The sequence below is a fragment of the Chiloscyllium plagiosum genome, unplaced genomic scaffold (assembly GCF_037043375.1).
Source record: "Chiloscyllium plagiosum isolate Xiang-an unplaced genomic scaffold, Cpla_swu_hap1 HiC_scaffold_50, whole genome shotgun sequence".
Taxonomy (NCBI): domain Eukaryota; kingdom Metazoa; phylum Chordata; class Chondrichthyes; order Orectolobiformes; family Hemiscylliidae; genus Chiloscyllium; species Chiloscyllium plagiosum.
Window position 1 is genome coordinate 58,191,477 of NW_028270188.1, and position 17,113 is coordinate 58,208,589.

Genomic DNA, 17,113 nt, shown 5'->3' on the forward strand with positions numbered 1-17,113 from the left:
TCGTGTTCGGCCCTGTCTCTCGTGTTCGGCCCTGTCTCTCGTGTTCGGCCCTGTCTCTCGTGTTCGGCCCTGCCTCTCGTGTTCGGCCCTGCCTCTCGTGTTCGGCCCTGCCTCTCGTGTTCAGCTCTGCCTTCCGCGTGTGTTCGGCCCTGTCTCTCGTGTTAGGCCCTGCCTTCCGCGTGTGTTTGGCCCTGTCTCTCGTGTTTGGCCCTGTCTCTCGTGTTTGGCCCTGTCTCTCGTGTTTGGCCCTGTCTCTCGTGTTCGGCCCTGTCTCTCATGTTCGGCCCTGTCTCTCATGTTCGGCCCTGTCTCTCGTGTTCGGCCCTGTCTCTCGTGTTCGGCCCTATCTCTCGTGTTCAGCCATGCCTCTAGTGTTCGGCCCTGCCTCTAGTGTTCGGCCCTGCCTCTAGTGTTCGGCCCTGCCTTCCGCCTGTGTTCGGCCCTGCCTTCCGCGTGTGTTCGGCCCTGCCTTCCGCGTGTGTTCGGCCCTGCCTTCCGCGTGTGTTCGGCCCTGCCTTCCGCGTGTGTTCGGCCCTGCCTTCCGCGTGTGTTCGGCCCTGCCTTCCGTGCGTGTTCGGCCCTGTCTCTCGTGTTCGGCCCTGTCTCTCGTGTTCGGCCCTGTCTCTCGTGTTCGGCCCTGTCTCTCGTGTTCGGCCCTGTCTCTCGTGTTCGGCCCTGTCTCTCGTGTTCGGCCCTGTCTCTCGTGTTCGGCCCTGCCTTCCGCGAGTGTTCGGCCCTGCCTTCCGCGTGTGTTCGGCCCTTACTTCCACGTGTGTTCGGCCCTTACTTCCACGTGTGTTCGGCCCTTACTTCCACGTGTGTTCGGCCCTTACTTCCACGTGTGTTCGGCCCTTACTTCCACGTGTGTTCGGCCCTTACTTCCACGTGTGTTCGGCCCTGCCTTCCGTGTGTGTTCGGCCCTGTCTCTCGTGTTCGGCCCTGCCTTCCCTGTGTGTTCGGCCCTGCCTTCCGCATGTGTTCGGCTCTGCCTTCCCTGTGTGTTCGGCCCTGCCTTCCCTGTGTGTTCGGCCCTGCCTTCCGTGTGTGTTCGGCCCTCTCTCTCGTGTTCGGCCCTGCCTTCCCTGTGTGTTCGGCCCTGTCTCTCATGTTCGGCCCTGCCTTCCGCGTGTGTTCGGCCCTGCCTTCCGCGTGTGTTCGGCCCTGCCTTCCGCGTGTGTTCGGCCCATACTTCCACGTGTGTTCGGCCCTTACTTCCACGTGTGTTCGGCCCTTACTTCCACGTGTGTTCGGCCCTTACTTCCACGTGTGTTCGGCTCTGCCTTCCGTGTGTGTTCGGCTCTGCCTTCCGTGTGTGTTCGGCCCTGCCTTCCGTGTGTGTTCGGCCCAGTCTCTCGTGTTCGACCCTGCCTTCCCCGTGTGTTCAGCCCTGCCTTCCGCGTGTGTTGGACCCTGCCTTCCCTGTGCGTTGGACCCTGCCTTCCCTGTGCGTTGGACCCTGCCTTCCCTGTGCGTTGGACCCTGCCTTCCCTGTGCGTTGGACCCTGCCTTCCCTGTGCGTTGGACCCTGCCTTCCCTGTGCGTTGGACCCTGCCTTCCCTGTGCGTTAGGCCCTGCCTTCCCTGTGCGTTGGACCCTGCCTTCCCTGTGCGTTGGACCCTGCCTTCCCTGTGCGTTGGACCCTGCCTTCCCTGTGCGTTGGACCCTGCCTTCCCTGTGCGTTGGACCCTGCCTTCCCTGTGCGTTAGGCCCTGCCTTCCCTGTGCGTTAGGCCCTGCCTTCCCTGTGCGTTGGACCCTGCCTTCCCTGTGCGTTGGACCCTGCCTTCCCTGTGCGTTGGACCCTGCCTTCCCTGTGCGTTGGACCCTGCCTTCCCTGTGCGTTGGACCCTGCCTTCCCTGTGCGTTGGACCCTGCCTTCCCTGTGCGTTGGACCCTGCCTTCCCTGTGCGTTGGACCCTGCCTTCCCTGTGCGTTGGACCCTGCCTTCCCTGTGCGTTGGACCCTGCCTTCCCTGTGCGTTGGACCCTGCCTTCCCTGTGCGTTGGACCCTGCCTTCCCTGTGCGTTGGACCCTGCCTTCCCTGTGCGTTGGACCCTGCCTTCCCTGTGCGTTGGACCCTGCCTTCCCTGTGCGTTGGACCCTGCCTTCCCTGTGCGTTGGACCCTGCCTTCCCTGTGCGTTGGACCCTGCCTTCCCTGTGCGTTGGACCCTGCCTTCCCTGTGCGTTGGACCCTGCCTTCCCTGTGCGTTGGACCCTGCCTTCCCTGTGCGTTGGACCCTGCCTTCCCTGTGCGTTGGACCCTGCCTTCCCTGTGCGTTGGACCCTGCCTTCCCTGTGCGTTGGACCCTGCCTTCCCTGTGCGTTGGACCCTGCCTTCCCTGTGTGTTAGGCCCTGCCTTCCCTGTGTGTTAGGCCCTGTCTCTGCGCGTGTTCGGCCCTGCCTTCCCCACGTGTTCGGCCCTGCCTTCCGCGCGTGTTCGGCCCTGCCTTCCGTGCGTGTTCGGCCCTGTCTCTGCGCGTGTTCGGCCCTGCCTTCCCTGTGTGTTAGGCCCTGTCTCCGCGCGTGTTCGGCCCTGCCTTCCCTGTGTGTTAGGCCCTGTCTCTGCGCGTGTTCGGCCCTGCCTTCCGCGCGTGTTCGGCCCTGTCTCTGCGCGTGTTCGGCCCTGCCTTCCGCGCGTGTTCGGCCCTGTCTCTGCGCGTGTTTGGCCCTGCCTTCCCTGTGTGTTAGGCCCTGTCTCCGCGCGTGTTCGGCCCTGCCTTCCCTGTGTGTTAGGCCCTGTCTCTGCGCGTGTTCGGCCCTGCCTTCCGCGCGTGTTCGGCCCTGTCTCTGCGCGTGTTCGGCCCTGTCCACCATGTTCAGCCTTAACTCTGCCATCCTGTCGTGTCTCTCCCTCCCCCGCCATGCCTGCCCCACTTCTCCAAAAGACAATAACCCCCCCCCAGCCGGCCTCCGGGCACTCCCTGGATTGGCAACAGGCCGGAACCGCCCCTCTGACCAGGCTCTCTGAGTTAAGTCGGCCTTCTGTCTGGCAGGTACTCCGTCGGATCCGCTGCGAGCGGGGGTGGGGCAGACCGGATTCGGAGAGGTGCCCGTTCCTCGGTTGGGGGGGGGAGTGTGTGGGGCAGCGGCTCATGTCCCCCTCCCTGGGAACGCCACCCCCCCCAACTCCCCCCACCAAATGGACGACAAGAGGAAGATCCCGATCATCGAGTGGCAAGACCTGGACAAGCGCAAGTTCTACGCCTTCGGGGTGCTGATGACCATGGCCATCCGGGTCAGTGTTTACCCTTTCACCCTGATCCGCACCCGCCTGCAGGTGCAGAGGGGCACCAGCCTGTACGCGGGCACCTTTGACGCCTTCGCCAAGATCCTGCGGGCCGAGGGCCTGCCAGGCCTGTACCGGGGCTTCCTGGTCAACAGCCTCACCCTGGTCTCGGGCCAGTGCTACGTCACCACCTACGAGCTGACCCGGCAGTACGTGGCGCGCCACAGCGACAGCAACGCGGTCAAGTCGGTGATCGCGGGCGGAGCGGCCTCGCTGGTGGCGCAGAGCATCACGGTGCCCATCGACGTCCTCTCGCAGCACCTGATGGTGCAGGGACAGGCCATGGGCCGTTTCCGGGAGACGGCGCCCACCAGCAGGAGGATGGGCAGCGCCAAGGAGGTGGTGGTTCAGATCCTGCGGCTGGACGGCCCGAGGGGCTTCTACCGGGGCTACACTGCATCGCTGCTCACCTACATCCCCAACAGCGCTCTGTGGTGGCCATTCTATCACCTGTACACAGGTGGGTACTATCCCACCCCCCTCCTCCTCCTGACCCTGAACCCCCGTTCGCCAAGGGACCCTTTCCACCCACCCCCCAACCCACCGCGGGTGCCCGTCCTCATCCATTACCTTCTGCTGTTGGGTGGGAGATGGGCATCAGTCTTTCCCCTCCCTCCCCGCACAGTTACCCCCCCCTTCGTGATCCGAGACTCTCTCTCGGGGTCTCTCCCCCCAGTTAAACCCCCCCCCCACTTCGTGATCCAAGTGTCTCTCTCTCTCGGGGTCTCTCCCCCCCACCCCCCACCCCCCCCCCCACCCCCCACCCCCTTGCAGGACAGTTGACGGTGCTCTGCAGAGACTGGAAACCCGTGGAGATTCAGACCAGGTGGGGGTGTGAGGAGACGGCGGGTGGGGAACGGAGAGGGTAGACCCCACGGGAACGGCCACTGTCGGTCACTGCAGTGACCTCGGACCCCTTGTCCCGGACCCTCGATCCCCTTCGCCATTCCAAGCTCTTCGACTCGGGGGAACGGTGGAGTGGCTTCCCAACCCTCTGGGTGGAGAGGCCCTTCCTCCTCAGCTCAGTCCGAAATCTGTTTCCCCCCCCCCCATCTTATTAGAACACAGAACATTCCAGCGCAGTACAGGCCCTTCGGCCCTCGATGTTGTGCTGTCCTGTGGACCCAGTCTGAAGCCCATCTATCCTACACTATTCCGTTCCCATCCATATGCCTATCCACTGACCATTCAAATACCCTTAAAGTTGGCGAGTCAACTCCTGCAGTGCATTTCACACCCCTCCTACTCTCTGAGTAAAGAAACTACCTCTGACAGCTCTCCTATATCTATCACCCCCCTCAGTTTAAAGCCGTCCCCTCGTGCCAGCCATCACCATCTGAGGAAAAAGGCTCTCCCTATCCAGCCTATCTAACCCTCTGATTATCTTATACGACTTGATTTAGGTCACCTCTCAACCTTCTCTCTAATGAAACCAGCCTCAAATCTCTCAGCCTTTCCTCGTAAGACCTTCCCTCCATCCGAGTAACTCACCCCTGAACCTTTTCCACATCCTTCCTATAATGCAGTGACCAGAACTGGACGCAATACTCCAAGTGCGGCCACACCAGAGTTTTGTACGGCTGCAGCATGACCTCATGGCTCCGAAACTCAATCCCCCTTCCAATAAAAGCTAACACACACCGTATGCCTTCTGAACAACCCTATCAACTTGGGTGGGCAACTTGCAGGGATCTGTGCACATGGACACCGCGATCTCTCTGTTCATCTACACAACCAAGAATCTTACCATGAGCCCAGGTTTCCTGTTACTCCTTCCAAAGTGAATCACCTCACACTTTTGCACATTAAACTCCATTTGCCACCTCTAAGCCCAGCTCTGCAGCTTATCTATGTCCCTCTGTAACCTGCACACCCTTCGTCACTATCCACAACTCCACCGACCTTAGTGTCGTCTGCAAATTTACTAACCCATCCTTCTACGCCCTCATCCAGGTCATTTATAAAAATGACAAAGAACTTCAAGGAATTATGTGTCTGAACCCCGAAGTCTCTCTGTTTTTACAAACACTGCCCAAGGCTGTACTTTTAATTGTATGAGACTTATTTCTCAAAATGCAATATCTTGCATTTATCCAAATTGAACTCCGTTTGCCCCTCTTCAGCCCAGTGACCCAATTGATCAAGACCAGTGATCCTGACCTCGGTGGTGGGCAAGTTGTTGGAGGGAATCCTGAGGGACAGGATGTACATGTATTTGGAAAGGCAAGGACTGATTCGGGATAGTCAACATGGCTTTGTGTGTGGGAAATCATGTCTCACAAACTTGATTGAGTTTTTTGAGGAAGTAACAAAGAGGATTGAGGAGGGCAGAGCAGTAGATGTGATCTAAATGGACTTCAGTAAGGCGTTCGACAAGGTTCCCATGGGAGACTGATTAGCAAGGTTAGATCTCATGGAATACAGGGAGAACTAGCCATTTGGATACAGAACTGGCTCAAAGGTAGAAGACAGAGGGTGGTGGTGGAGGGTTGTTTTTCAGACTGGAGGCCTGTGACCAGTGGAGTGCCACAAGGATCGGTGCTGGGCCCTCTACATTTCGTCATTTATATAAATGATTTGGATGCGAGCATAAGAGGTACAGTTAGTAAGTTTGCAGATGGGCCAAAATTGTCAGTGTAATGGACAGCGAAGGGGGTTACCTCAGATTACAACAGGATCTGGACCAGATGGGCCAATGGGCTGAGAAGTGGCAGATGGAGTTTAATTCAGATAAATGCGAGGTGCTGCATTTTGGGAAAATAAATCTGAGCAGGACATATACACTTAATGGTAAGGTCCGAGGGAGTGTTGCTGAACAAAGAGACCTTGGAGTGCAGGGTCATAGCTCCTTGAAAGTGGAGTCGCAGGTAGATAGGATAGTGAAGAAGGCGTTTGGTATGCTTTCCTTTATTGGTCAGAGTATTGAGTACAGGAGTTGGGAGGTCATGTTGCGGTTGTACAGGACATTGGTTAGGCCACTGTTGGAATATTGCGTGCAATTCTGGTCTCCTTCCTATCGGGAAGATGTTGTGAAAGTTGAAAGGGTTCAGAAAAGATTTACAAGGATGTTGCCAGGGTTGGAGGATCTGAGCTACATAGAGAGGCTGAACAGGCTGGGTCTCTTTGGGGACGGGTCTGCCGCTGTATACCACTGGGGTACAGTACAGGTGGGGACGGGTCTGTCCCTGTATAACACTGGGGTACAGTACTGGTGGGGACGGGTCTGTCCCTGTATAACACTGGGGTACAGTACTGGTGGGGACGGGTCTGTCCCTGTATAACGCTGGGGTACAGTACTGGTGGGGACGGGTCTGTCCCTGGATAACACTGGGGTACAGTACTGGTGGGGACGGGTCTGTCCCTGTATAACACTGGGGTACAGTACTGGTGGGACAGGTCTGTCACTGTATAACACTGGGGTACAGTACTGGTGGGGACAGGTCTGTCCCTGTATAACACTGGGGTACAGTACTGGTGGGGACGGGTCTGTCCCTGTATAACACTGGGGTACCGTACTGGTGGGGACGGGTCTGTCCCTGTATAACACTGGGGTACAGTACTGGTGGAGAAAGTGAGGTCTGCAGATGCTGGAGATCAGAGCTGAAAATGTGTTGCTGGAAAAGCGCAGCAGGTCAGGCAGCATCCAGGGAACAGGAGAATCGACGTTTCGGGCATAAGCCCTTCTTCAGGAACTGGTGGGAATGGGTCTGTCTCTGTATAACACTGGGGTACAGTACTGGTGGGGACGGGTCTGTGTCTATATGACACTGTGGTACAGTACTGGTGGGGATGGCTCTGTGTCTGTATGACACTGGGGTACAGTACTGGTGGGCACGGGCCTGTCTCTGTATAACACTGGGGTACAGTACTGGTGGGGATGGGTCTGTCCCTGTGTAACACTGGGGTACAGTACTGGTGGGGACAGGTCTGTCCCTGTATAACACTGGGGTACAGTACTGGTGGGGACGGGTCTGTCCCTGTATAACACTGGGGTACAGTACTGGTGGGGACGGGCCTGTCTCTGTATAACACTGGGGTACAGTACTGGTGGGGACGGGCCTGTCTCTGTATAACACTGGGGTACAGTACTGGTGGGCACAGGTCTGTCCCTGTATAACACTGGGGTACAGTACTGCTGGGGACAGGTCTGTCACTGTATAACACTGGGGTACAGTACTGGTGGGGACGGGTCTGTCCCTGTATAACACTGGGGTACAGTACTGGTGGGGACGGGTCTGTCTCTGTATAACACTGGGGTACAGTACTGGTGGGGACGGGTCTGTCCCTGTATAACACTGGGGTACAGTACTGGTGGGGACGGGTCTGTCGCTGTTTAACACTGGGGTACAGTACTGGTGGGGACGGGTCTGTCCCTGTATAACACTGGGGTACCGTACTGGTGGGGACGGGTCTGTCGCTGTTTAACACTGGGGTACAGTACTGGTGGGAATGGGTCTGTCTCTGTATAACACTGGGGTACAGTACTGGTGGGGACGGGTCTGTGTCTATATGACACTGTGGTACAGTACTGGTGGGGATGGCTCTGTGTCTGTATGACACTGGGGTACAGTACTGGTGGGGACGGGCCTGTCTCTGTATAACACTGGGGTACAGTACTGGTGGGGACGGGTCTCTCACTGTATAACACTGGGGTACAGTACTGGTGGGCACAGGTCTGTCCCTGTATAACACTGGGGTACAGTACTGCTGGGGACGGGTCTGTCCCTGTATAACACTGGGGTACAGTACTGGTGGGGACGGGCCTGTCTCTGTATAACACTGGGGTACAGTACTGGTGGGGACAGGTCTGTCCCTGTATAACACTGGGGTACAGTACTGGTGGGGACGGGCCTGTCTCTGTATGACACTGGGGTACAGTACTGCTGGGGACGGGTCTGTCCCTGTATAACACTGGGGTACAGTACTGGTGGGGACGGGCCTGTCTCTGTATAACACTGGGGTACAGTACTGGTGGGGACGGGTCTGACGCTGTATAACACTGGGGTACAGTACTGGTGGGCACGGGCCTGTCTCTGTATAACACTGGGGTACAGTACTGGTGGGGATGGGTCTGTCCCTGTGTAACACTGGGGTACAGTACTGGTGGGGACAGGTCTGTCCCTGTATAACACTGGGGTACAGTACTGGTGGGGACGGGTCTGTCCCTGTATAACACTGGGGTACAGTACTGGTGGGGACGGGCCTGTCTCTGTATAACACTGGGGTACAGTACTGGTGGGGACGGGCCTGTCTCTGTATAACACTGGGGTACAGTACTGGTGGGCACAGGTCTGTCCCTGTATAACACTGGGGTACAGTACTGCTGGGGACAGGTCTGTCACTGTATAACACTGGGGTACAGTACTGGTGGGGACGGGTCTGTCCCTGTATAACACTGGGGTACAGTACTGGTGGGGACGGGTCTGTCTCTGTATAACACTGGGGTACAGTACTGGTGGGGACGGGTCTGTCCCTGTATAACACTGGGGTACAGTACTGGTGGGGACGGGTCTGTCACTGTATAACACTGGGGTACAGTACTGGTGGGGACGGGTCTGTCCCTGTGTAACACTGGGGTACAGTACTGGTGGGGACGGGTCTGTCTCTGTATAACACTGGGGTACAGTACTGGTGGGGACGGGTCTGTCCCTGTATAACACTGGGGTACCGTACTGGTGGGGACGGGTCTGTCGCTGTTTAACACTGGGGTACAGTACTGGTGGGGACGGGTCTGTCCCTGTGTAACACTGGGGTACAGTACTGGTGGGGACGGGTCTGTCCCTGTATGACACTGGGGTACAGTACTGGTGGGGACGGGTCTGTCCCTGTATAACACTGGAGTACAGTACTGGTGGGGACGGGTCTGTCACTGTATAACACTGGGGTACAGTACTGGTGGGGACGGGTCTGTCCCTGTATAACAATGGGGTACAGTACTGGTGGGGACGGGTCTGTCCCTGTATAACACTGGGGTACGGGACTGGTGGGGATGGGCCTGTCCCTGTATAACACTGGGGTACCGTACTGGTGGGGACGGGTCTGTCGCTGTTTAACACTGGGGTACAGTACTGGTGGGGACGGGTCTGTCCCTGTGTAACACTGGGGTACAGTACTGGTGGGGACGGGTCTGTCCCTGGATAACACTGGGGTACAGTACTGGTGGGGACGGGTCTGACCCTGTATAACACTGGGGTACAGTACTGGTGGGGACGGGTCTGTCCCTGTATAACACTGGGGTACAGTACTGTTGGGGACGGGTCTGTCCCTGTATAACACTGGGGTACAGTACTGGTGGGGACGGGTCTGTCCCTGTATAACACTGGGGTACAGTACTGGTGGGGACGGGTCTGTCCCTGTATAACACTGGGGTACAGTACTGGTGGGGACGGGTCTGTCCCTGTATAACACTGGGGTACAGTACTGGTGGGGACGGGTCTGTCCCTGTATAACACTGGGGTACAGTACTGGTGGGGACGGGTCTGTCCCTGTATAACACTGGGGTACAGTACTGGTGGGGACGGGTCTGACCCTGTATAACACTGGGGTACAGTACTGGTGGGGACGGGTCTGTCCCTGTATAACACTGGGGTACAGTACTGGTGGGAACGGGCCTGTCCCTGTATAACACTGGGGTACAGTACTGGTGGGGGCGGGTCTGTCCCTGTATAACACTGGGGTACAGTACTGGTGGGGACGGGTCTGTCCCTGTATAACACTGGGGTACAGTACTGGTGGGGGCGGGTCTGTCCCTGTATAACACTGGGGTACAGTACTGGTGGGGACGGGTCTGTCCCTGGATAACACTGGGGTACAGTACTGGTGGGGATGGGTCTGTCCCTGTATAACACTGGGACACAGTACTGGTGGGGACGGGTCTGTCCCTGTATAACACTGGGGTACAGTACTGGTGGGAACGGGCCTGTCCCTGTATAACACTGGGGTACAGTACTGGTGGAGAAAGTGAGGTCTGCAGATGCTGGAGATCAGAGCTGAAAATGTGTTGCTGGAAAAGCGCAGCAGGTCAGGCAGCATCCAGGGAACAGGAGAATCGACGTTTCGGGCATAAGCCCTTCTTCAGGAACTGGTGGGAATGGGTCTGTCTCTGTATAACACTGGGGTACAGTACTGGTGGGGACGGGTCTGTCCCTGGATAACACTGGGGTACAGTACTGGTGGGGATGGGTCTGTGTCTGTATGACACTGGGGTACAGTACTGGTGGGGACGGGCCTGTCTCTGTATAACACTGGGGTACAGTACTGGTGGGGACGGGTCTCTCACTGTATAACACTGGGGTACAGTACTGGTGGGCACAGGTCTGTCCCTGTATAACACTGGGGTACAGTACTGCTGGGGACGGGTCTGTCCCTGTATAACACTGGGGTACAGTACTGCTGGGGACGGGTCTGTCCCTGTATAACACTGGTGTACAGTACTGGTGGGGACGGGTCTGTCTCTGTATAACACTGGGGTACAGTACTGGTGGGGACGGGTCTGTGTCTATATGACACTGTGGTACAGTACTGGTGGGGATGGCTCTGTGTCTGTATGACACTGGGGTACAGTACTGGTGGGCACAGATCTGTCCCTGTATAACACTGGGGTACAGTACTGGTGGTGACGGGTCTGTCCCTGTATAACACTGGGGTACAGTACTGGTGGGGACGGGTCTGTCCCTGTATAACACTGTGGTGCAGTACTGGTGGGGACGGGTCTGTCCCTGTGTAACACTGGGGTACAGTACTGGTGTGGACGGGTCTGTCCCTGTATAACACTGGGGCACAGTACTGGTGGGGACGGGTCTGTCCCTGTATAACACTGGGGCACAGTACTGGTGGGGAAGGGCCTGTCCCTGTATAACACTGCGGTACAGTACTGGTGGGGACAGGTCTGTCCCTGTATAACACTGGGGTACAGTACTGGTGGGGACGGGTCTGTCCCTGGATAACACTGGGGTACAGTACTGGTGGGGACGGGTCTGTCCCTGTATAACACTCGGGTACAGTACTGGTGGGGACAGGTCTGTCCCTGTATAACACTGGGGTACAGTACTGGTGGAGAAAGTGAGGTCTGCAGATGCTGGAGATCAGAGCTGAAAATGTGTTGCTGGAAAAGCGCAGCAGGTCAGGCAGCATCCAGGGAACAGGAGAATCGACGTTTCGGGCATAAGCCCTTCTTCAGGAACTGGTGGGAATGGGTCTGTCTCTGTATAACACTGGGGTACAGTACTGGTGGGGACGGGTCTGTCCCTGGATAACACTGGGGTACAGTACTGGTGGGGATGGGTCTGTGTCTATATGACACTGTGGTACAGTACTGGTGGGGATGGCTCTGTGTCTGTATAACACTGGGGTACAGTACTGGTGGGGATGGCTCTGTGTCTGTATGACACTGGGGTACAGTACTGGTGGGGACGGGCCTGTCTCTGTATAACACTGGGGTACAGTACTGGTGGGGATGGGACTGTCCCTGTGTAACACTGGGGTACAGTACTGGTGGGGACAGGTCTGTCCCTGTATAACACTGGGGTACAGTACTGGTGGGGACGGGTCTGTCCCTGTATAACACTGGGGTACAGTACTGGTGGGGACGGGCCTGTCTCTGTATAACACTGGGGTACAGTACTGGTGGGGACAGGTCTGTCCCTGTATAACACTGGGGTACAGTACTGGTGGGGACGGGCCTGTCTCTGTATGACACTGGGGTACAGTACTGCTGGGGACGGGTCTGTCCCTGTATAACACTGGGGTACAGTACTGGTGGGGACGGGCCTGTCTCTGTATAACACTGGGGTACAGTACTGGTGGGGACGGGTCTGACGCTGTATAACACTGGGGTACAGTACTGGTGGGGACGGGTCTGTCCCTGTATAACACAGGGGTACAGTACTGGTGGGGACGGGTCTGTCCCTGTATAACACTGGGGTACAGTACTGGTGGGGACGGGTCTGTCCCTGGATAACACTGGGGTACAGTACTGGTGGGGATGGGTCTGTCCCTGTATAACACTGGGACACAGTACTGGTGGGGACGGGTCTGTCCCTGTATAACACTGGGGTACAGTACTGGTGGGGACGGGTCTGTCCCTGTATAACACTGGGGTACAGTACTGGTGGGGACGGGTCTGTCCCTGTGTAACACTGGGGTACAGTACTGGTGGGGACGGGTCTGTCCCTGGATAACACTGGTGTACAGTACTGGTGGGGATGGGTCTGTCCCTGTATAACACTGGGACACAGTACTGGTGGGGACGGGTCTGTCCCTGTATAACACTGGGGTACAGTACTGGTGGGGACGGGTCTGTCCATGTATAACACTGGGGTACAGTACTGGTGGGGATGGGTCTGTCCCTGTATAACACTGGGACACAGTACTGGTGGGGACGGGTCTGTCCCTGTATAACACTGGGGTACAGTACTGGTGGGGATGGGTCTGTGTCTATATGACACTGTGGTACAGTACTGGTGGGGATGGCTCTGTGTCTGTATAACACTGGGGTACAGTACTGGTGGGGATGGCTCTGTGTCTGTATGACACTGGGGTACAGTACTGGTGGGGACGGGCCTGTCTCTGTATAACACTGGGGTACAGTACTGGTGGGGATGGGACTGTCCCTGTGTAACACTGGGGTACAGTACTGGTGGGGACAGGTCTGTCCCTGTATAACACTGGGGTACAGTACTGGTGGGGACGGGTCTGTCCCTGTATAACACTGGGGTACAGTACTGGTGGGGACGGGCCTGTCTCTGTATAACACTGGGGTACAGTACTGGTGGGGACAGGTCTGTCCCTGTATAACACTGGGGTACAGTACTGGTGGGGACGGGCCTGTCTCTGTATGACACTGGGGTACAGTACTGCTGGGGACGGGTCTGTCCCTGTATAACACTGGGGTACAGTACTGGTGGGGACGGGCCTGTCTCTGTATAACACTGGGGTACAGTACTGGTGGGGACGGGTCTGACGCTGTATAACACTGGGGTACAGTACTGGTGGGGACGGGTCTGTCCCTGTATAACACAGGGGTACAGTACTGGTGGGGACGGGTCTGTCCCTGTATAACACTGGGGTACAGTACTGGTGGGGACGGGTCTGTCCCTGGATAACACTGGGGTACAGTACTGGTGGGGATGGGTCTGTCCCTGTATAACACTGGGACACAGTACTGGTGGGGACGGGTCTGTCCCTGTATAACACTGGGGTACAGTACTGGTGGGGACGGGTCTGTCCCTGTATAACACTGGGGTACAGTACTGGTGGGGACGGGTCTGTCCCTGTGTAACACTGGGGTACAGTACTGGTGGGGACGGGTCTGTCCCTGGATAACACTGGTGTACAGTACTGGTGGGGATGGGTCTGTCCCTGTATAACACTGGGACACAGTACTGGTGGGGACGGGTCTGTCCCTGTATAACACTGGGGTACAGTACTGGTGGGGACGGGTCTGTCCATGTATAACACTGGGGTACAGTACTGGTGGGGATGGGTCTGTCCCTGTATAACACTGGGACACAGTACTGGTGGGGACGGGTCTGTCCCTGTATAACACTGGGGTACAGTACTGGTGGGGACGGGTCTGTCCCTGTGTAACACTGGGGTACAGTACTGGTGGGGACGGGTCTGTCCCTGGATAACACTGGTGTACAGTACTGGTGGGGACGGGTCTGTCCCTGTATAACACTGGGGTACAGTACTGGTGGGGACGGGTCTGTCCCTGTATAACACTGGGGTACAGTACTGGTGGGGACAGGTCTGTCCCTGTATAACACTGGGGTACAGTACTGGTGGGGACAGGTCTGTCCCTGTATAACACTGGGGTACAGTACTGGTGGGGACGGGTCTGTCCCTGTATAACACTGGGGTACAGTACTGGTGGGGGCGGGTCTGTCCCTGTATAACACTGGGGTACAGTACTGGTGGGGACGGGTCTGTCCCTGTATAACACTGGGGTACAGTACTGGTGGGGACGGGTCTGTCCCTGTATAACACTGGGACACAGTACTGGTGGTGACGGGTCTGTCCCTGTATAACACTGGGGTACAGTACTGGTGGGGACGGGTCTGTCCCTGTATAACACTGGGGTACAGTACTGGTGGGGACGGGTCTGTCCCTGTATAACACTGGGGTACAGTACTGGTGGGGACGGGTCTGTCCCTGTATAACACTGGGGTACAGTACTGGTGGGGACGGGTCTGTCCCTGTATAACACTGGGGTACAGTACTGGTGGGGACGGGTCTGTCCCTGTATAACACTGGGGTACAGTACTGGTGGGGACGGCTCTGTGTCTGTATGACACTGGGCTGTCGTTTGTTCTGCTCTGGTTTTCCTGAGTGCTTCCTCTTTCTGTCCTCTGTCTGTAGAGCAGCTTTCCTACATGACTCCCAGTTTCTGCCCCCACCTTCTGGTTCAGGCTGTGGCTGGGCCCATGGCTGCCGCAACATCCTCGACTCTCACCAATCCGATGGACGTCATCCGCGCTAGAGTGCAGGTAGGACCGTGTCGGGGGCTGTCTGTGTCCGTGTCTAATACGGGAATTGTGCAGCTCTCCCTCAGCACTGACCCTCCCTCAGCACTGACCCTCCGACAGCACCCGCTCCCTCAGCACTGACCCTCCGACAGCACCCGCTCCCTCAGCACTGACCCTCCGACAGCACCCGCTCCCTCAGCGCTGACCCTCCCCCAGCGCCCGCTCCCTCAGCACTGACCCTCCGACAGCACCCGCTCCCTCAGCACTAACCCTCCCCCAGCGCCCACTCCCTCAGCACTGACCCTCCGACAGCACCCGCTCCCTCAGCACTAACCCTCCCCCAGCGCCCACTCCCTCAGCACTGACCCTCCGACAGCACCCGCTCCCTCAGCACTGACCCTCCGACAGCACCCGCTCCCTCAGCACTGACCCTCCGACAGCACCCGCTCCCTCAGCACTAACCCTCCCCCAGCGCCCACTCCCTCAGCACTGACCCTCCGACAGCACCCGCTCCCTCAGCACTGACCCTCCGACAGCACCCGCTCCCTCAGCACTAACCCTCCCCCAGCGCCCACTCCCTCAGCACTGACCCTCCGACAGCACCCGCTCCCTCAGCACTGACCCTCCGACAGAGCCCGCTCCCTCAGCACTGACCCTCCGACACCGCCCACTCCCTCAGCGCTGACCCTCCGACAGAGCCCGCTCCCTCAGCACTGACCCTCCGACAGCGCCCGCTCCCTCAGCACTGACCCTCCGACAGCACCCGCTCCCTCAGCACTGACCCTCCGACAGCACCCACTCCCTCAGCACTGACCCTCCGACAGAGCCCGCTCCCTCAGCACTGACCCTCCGACAGCACCCACTCCCTCAGCACTGACCCTCCGACAGAGCCCGCTCCCTCAGCACTGACCCTCCGACAGCACCCACTCCCTCAGCGCTGACCCTCCGACAGTGCCCACTCCCTCAGCACTGACCCTCCGACAGCACCCGCTCCCTCAGCACTGACCCTCCGACAGCACCCGTCCCTCAGCACTAACCCTCCCCCAGCGCCCACTCCCTCAGCACTGACCCTCCGACTGCACCCACTCCCTCAGCACTGACCCTCCGACAGCACCCACTCCCTCAGCACTGACCCTCCGACTGCACCCACTCCCTCAGCACTGACCCTCCGACAGCGCCCACTCCCTCAGCACTGACCCTCCGACAGCACCCACTCCCTCAGCACTGACCCTCCGACAGCACCCGCTCCCTCAGCACTGACCCCCCGACAGCACCCACTCCCTCAGCACTGACCCTCCGACAGGACCCGCTCCCTCAGCACTGACCCTCCGACAGCGCCCGCTCCCTCAGCACTGACCCTCCGACAGCGCCCGCTCCCTCAGCACTGACCCTCCGACAGAGCCCGCTCCCTCAGCACTGACCCCCCGACAGCACCCACTCCCTCAGCACTAACCCTCCCCCAGCGCCCGCTCCCTCAGCACTGACCCTCCGACAGGACCCGCTCCCTCAGCACTGACCCTCCGACAGGACCCGCTCCCTCAGCACTGACCCTCCGACAACACCCACTCCCTCAGCACTGACCCTCCGACAGGACCCGCTCCCTCAGCACTGACCCTCCGACAGGACCCACTCCCTCTGCACTGACCCTCCGACAGGGCCCACTCCCTCAGCACTGACCCTCCCTCAGCGCTGACCCTCCGACAGACCAGCTCCCTCAGCACTGACCCTCCGACTGCACCCACTCCCTCAGCACTGACCCTCCGACAGCACCCACTCCCTCAGCACTGACCCTCCGACAGCGCCCACTCCCTCAGCACTGACCCTCCGACAGCACCCGCTCCCTCAGCACTGACCCTCCGACAGCGCCCACTCCCTCAGCACTGACCCTCCGACAGCACCCGCTCCCTCAGCACTGACCCTCCGACAGCACCCGCTCCCTCAGCACTGACCCTCCCCCAGCGCCCGCTCCCTCAGCACTGACCCTCCGACAGCGCCCGCTCCCTCAGCACTGACCCTCCGACTGCACCCACTCCCTCAGCGCTGACCCTCCGACAGCACCCGCTCCCTCAGCGCTGACCCTCCGACAGCACCCGCTCCCTCAGCGCTGACCCTCCGACAGCGCCCGCTCCCTCAGCGCTGACCCTCCGACAGCACCCGCTCCCTCAGCACTGACCCTCCGACAGCGCCCGCTCCCTCAGCACTGACCCTCCCCCAGCGCCCGCTCCCTCAGCATTGACCCTCCGACAGCACCCGCTCCCTCAGCACTGACCCTCCGACAGCGCCCGCTCCCTCAGCACTGACCCTCCCCCAGCGCCCGCTCCCTCAGCACTGACCCTCCGACAGCGCCCGCTCCCTCAGCAC

At 58.8% G+C, this 17,113-nt stretch overlaps 1 protein-coding gene across 3 annotated transcripts in view; it reads left to right on the forward strand.

The window, feature by feature from the left end:
- The window catches only part of LOC122545535 (solute carrier family 25 member 44-like), a 62,156-nt gene that overhangs the window by 32,861 nt on the left and 12,182 nt on the right, over positions 1-17,113 (forward strand). For all 3 annotated transcript variants that reach the window (XM_087985171.1, XM_087985172.1, XM_087985170.1), the window contains exons 2-3: positions 2,995-3,747; positions 14,646-14,773. In XM_087985171.1, the coding sequence (XP_087841297.1) occupies positions 3,141-3,747; positions 14,646-14,773 (735 nt within the window). In that variant the 5' untranslated portion in view covers positions 2,995-3,140. The remainder of the gene's footprint in view (positions 1-2,994; positions 3,748-14,645; positions 14,774-17,113) is intronic.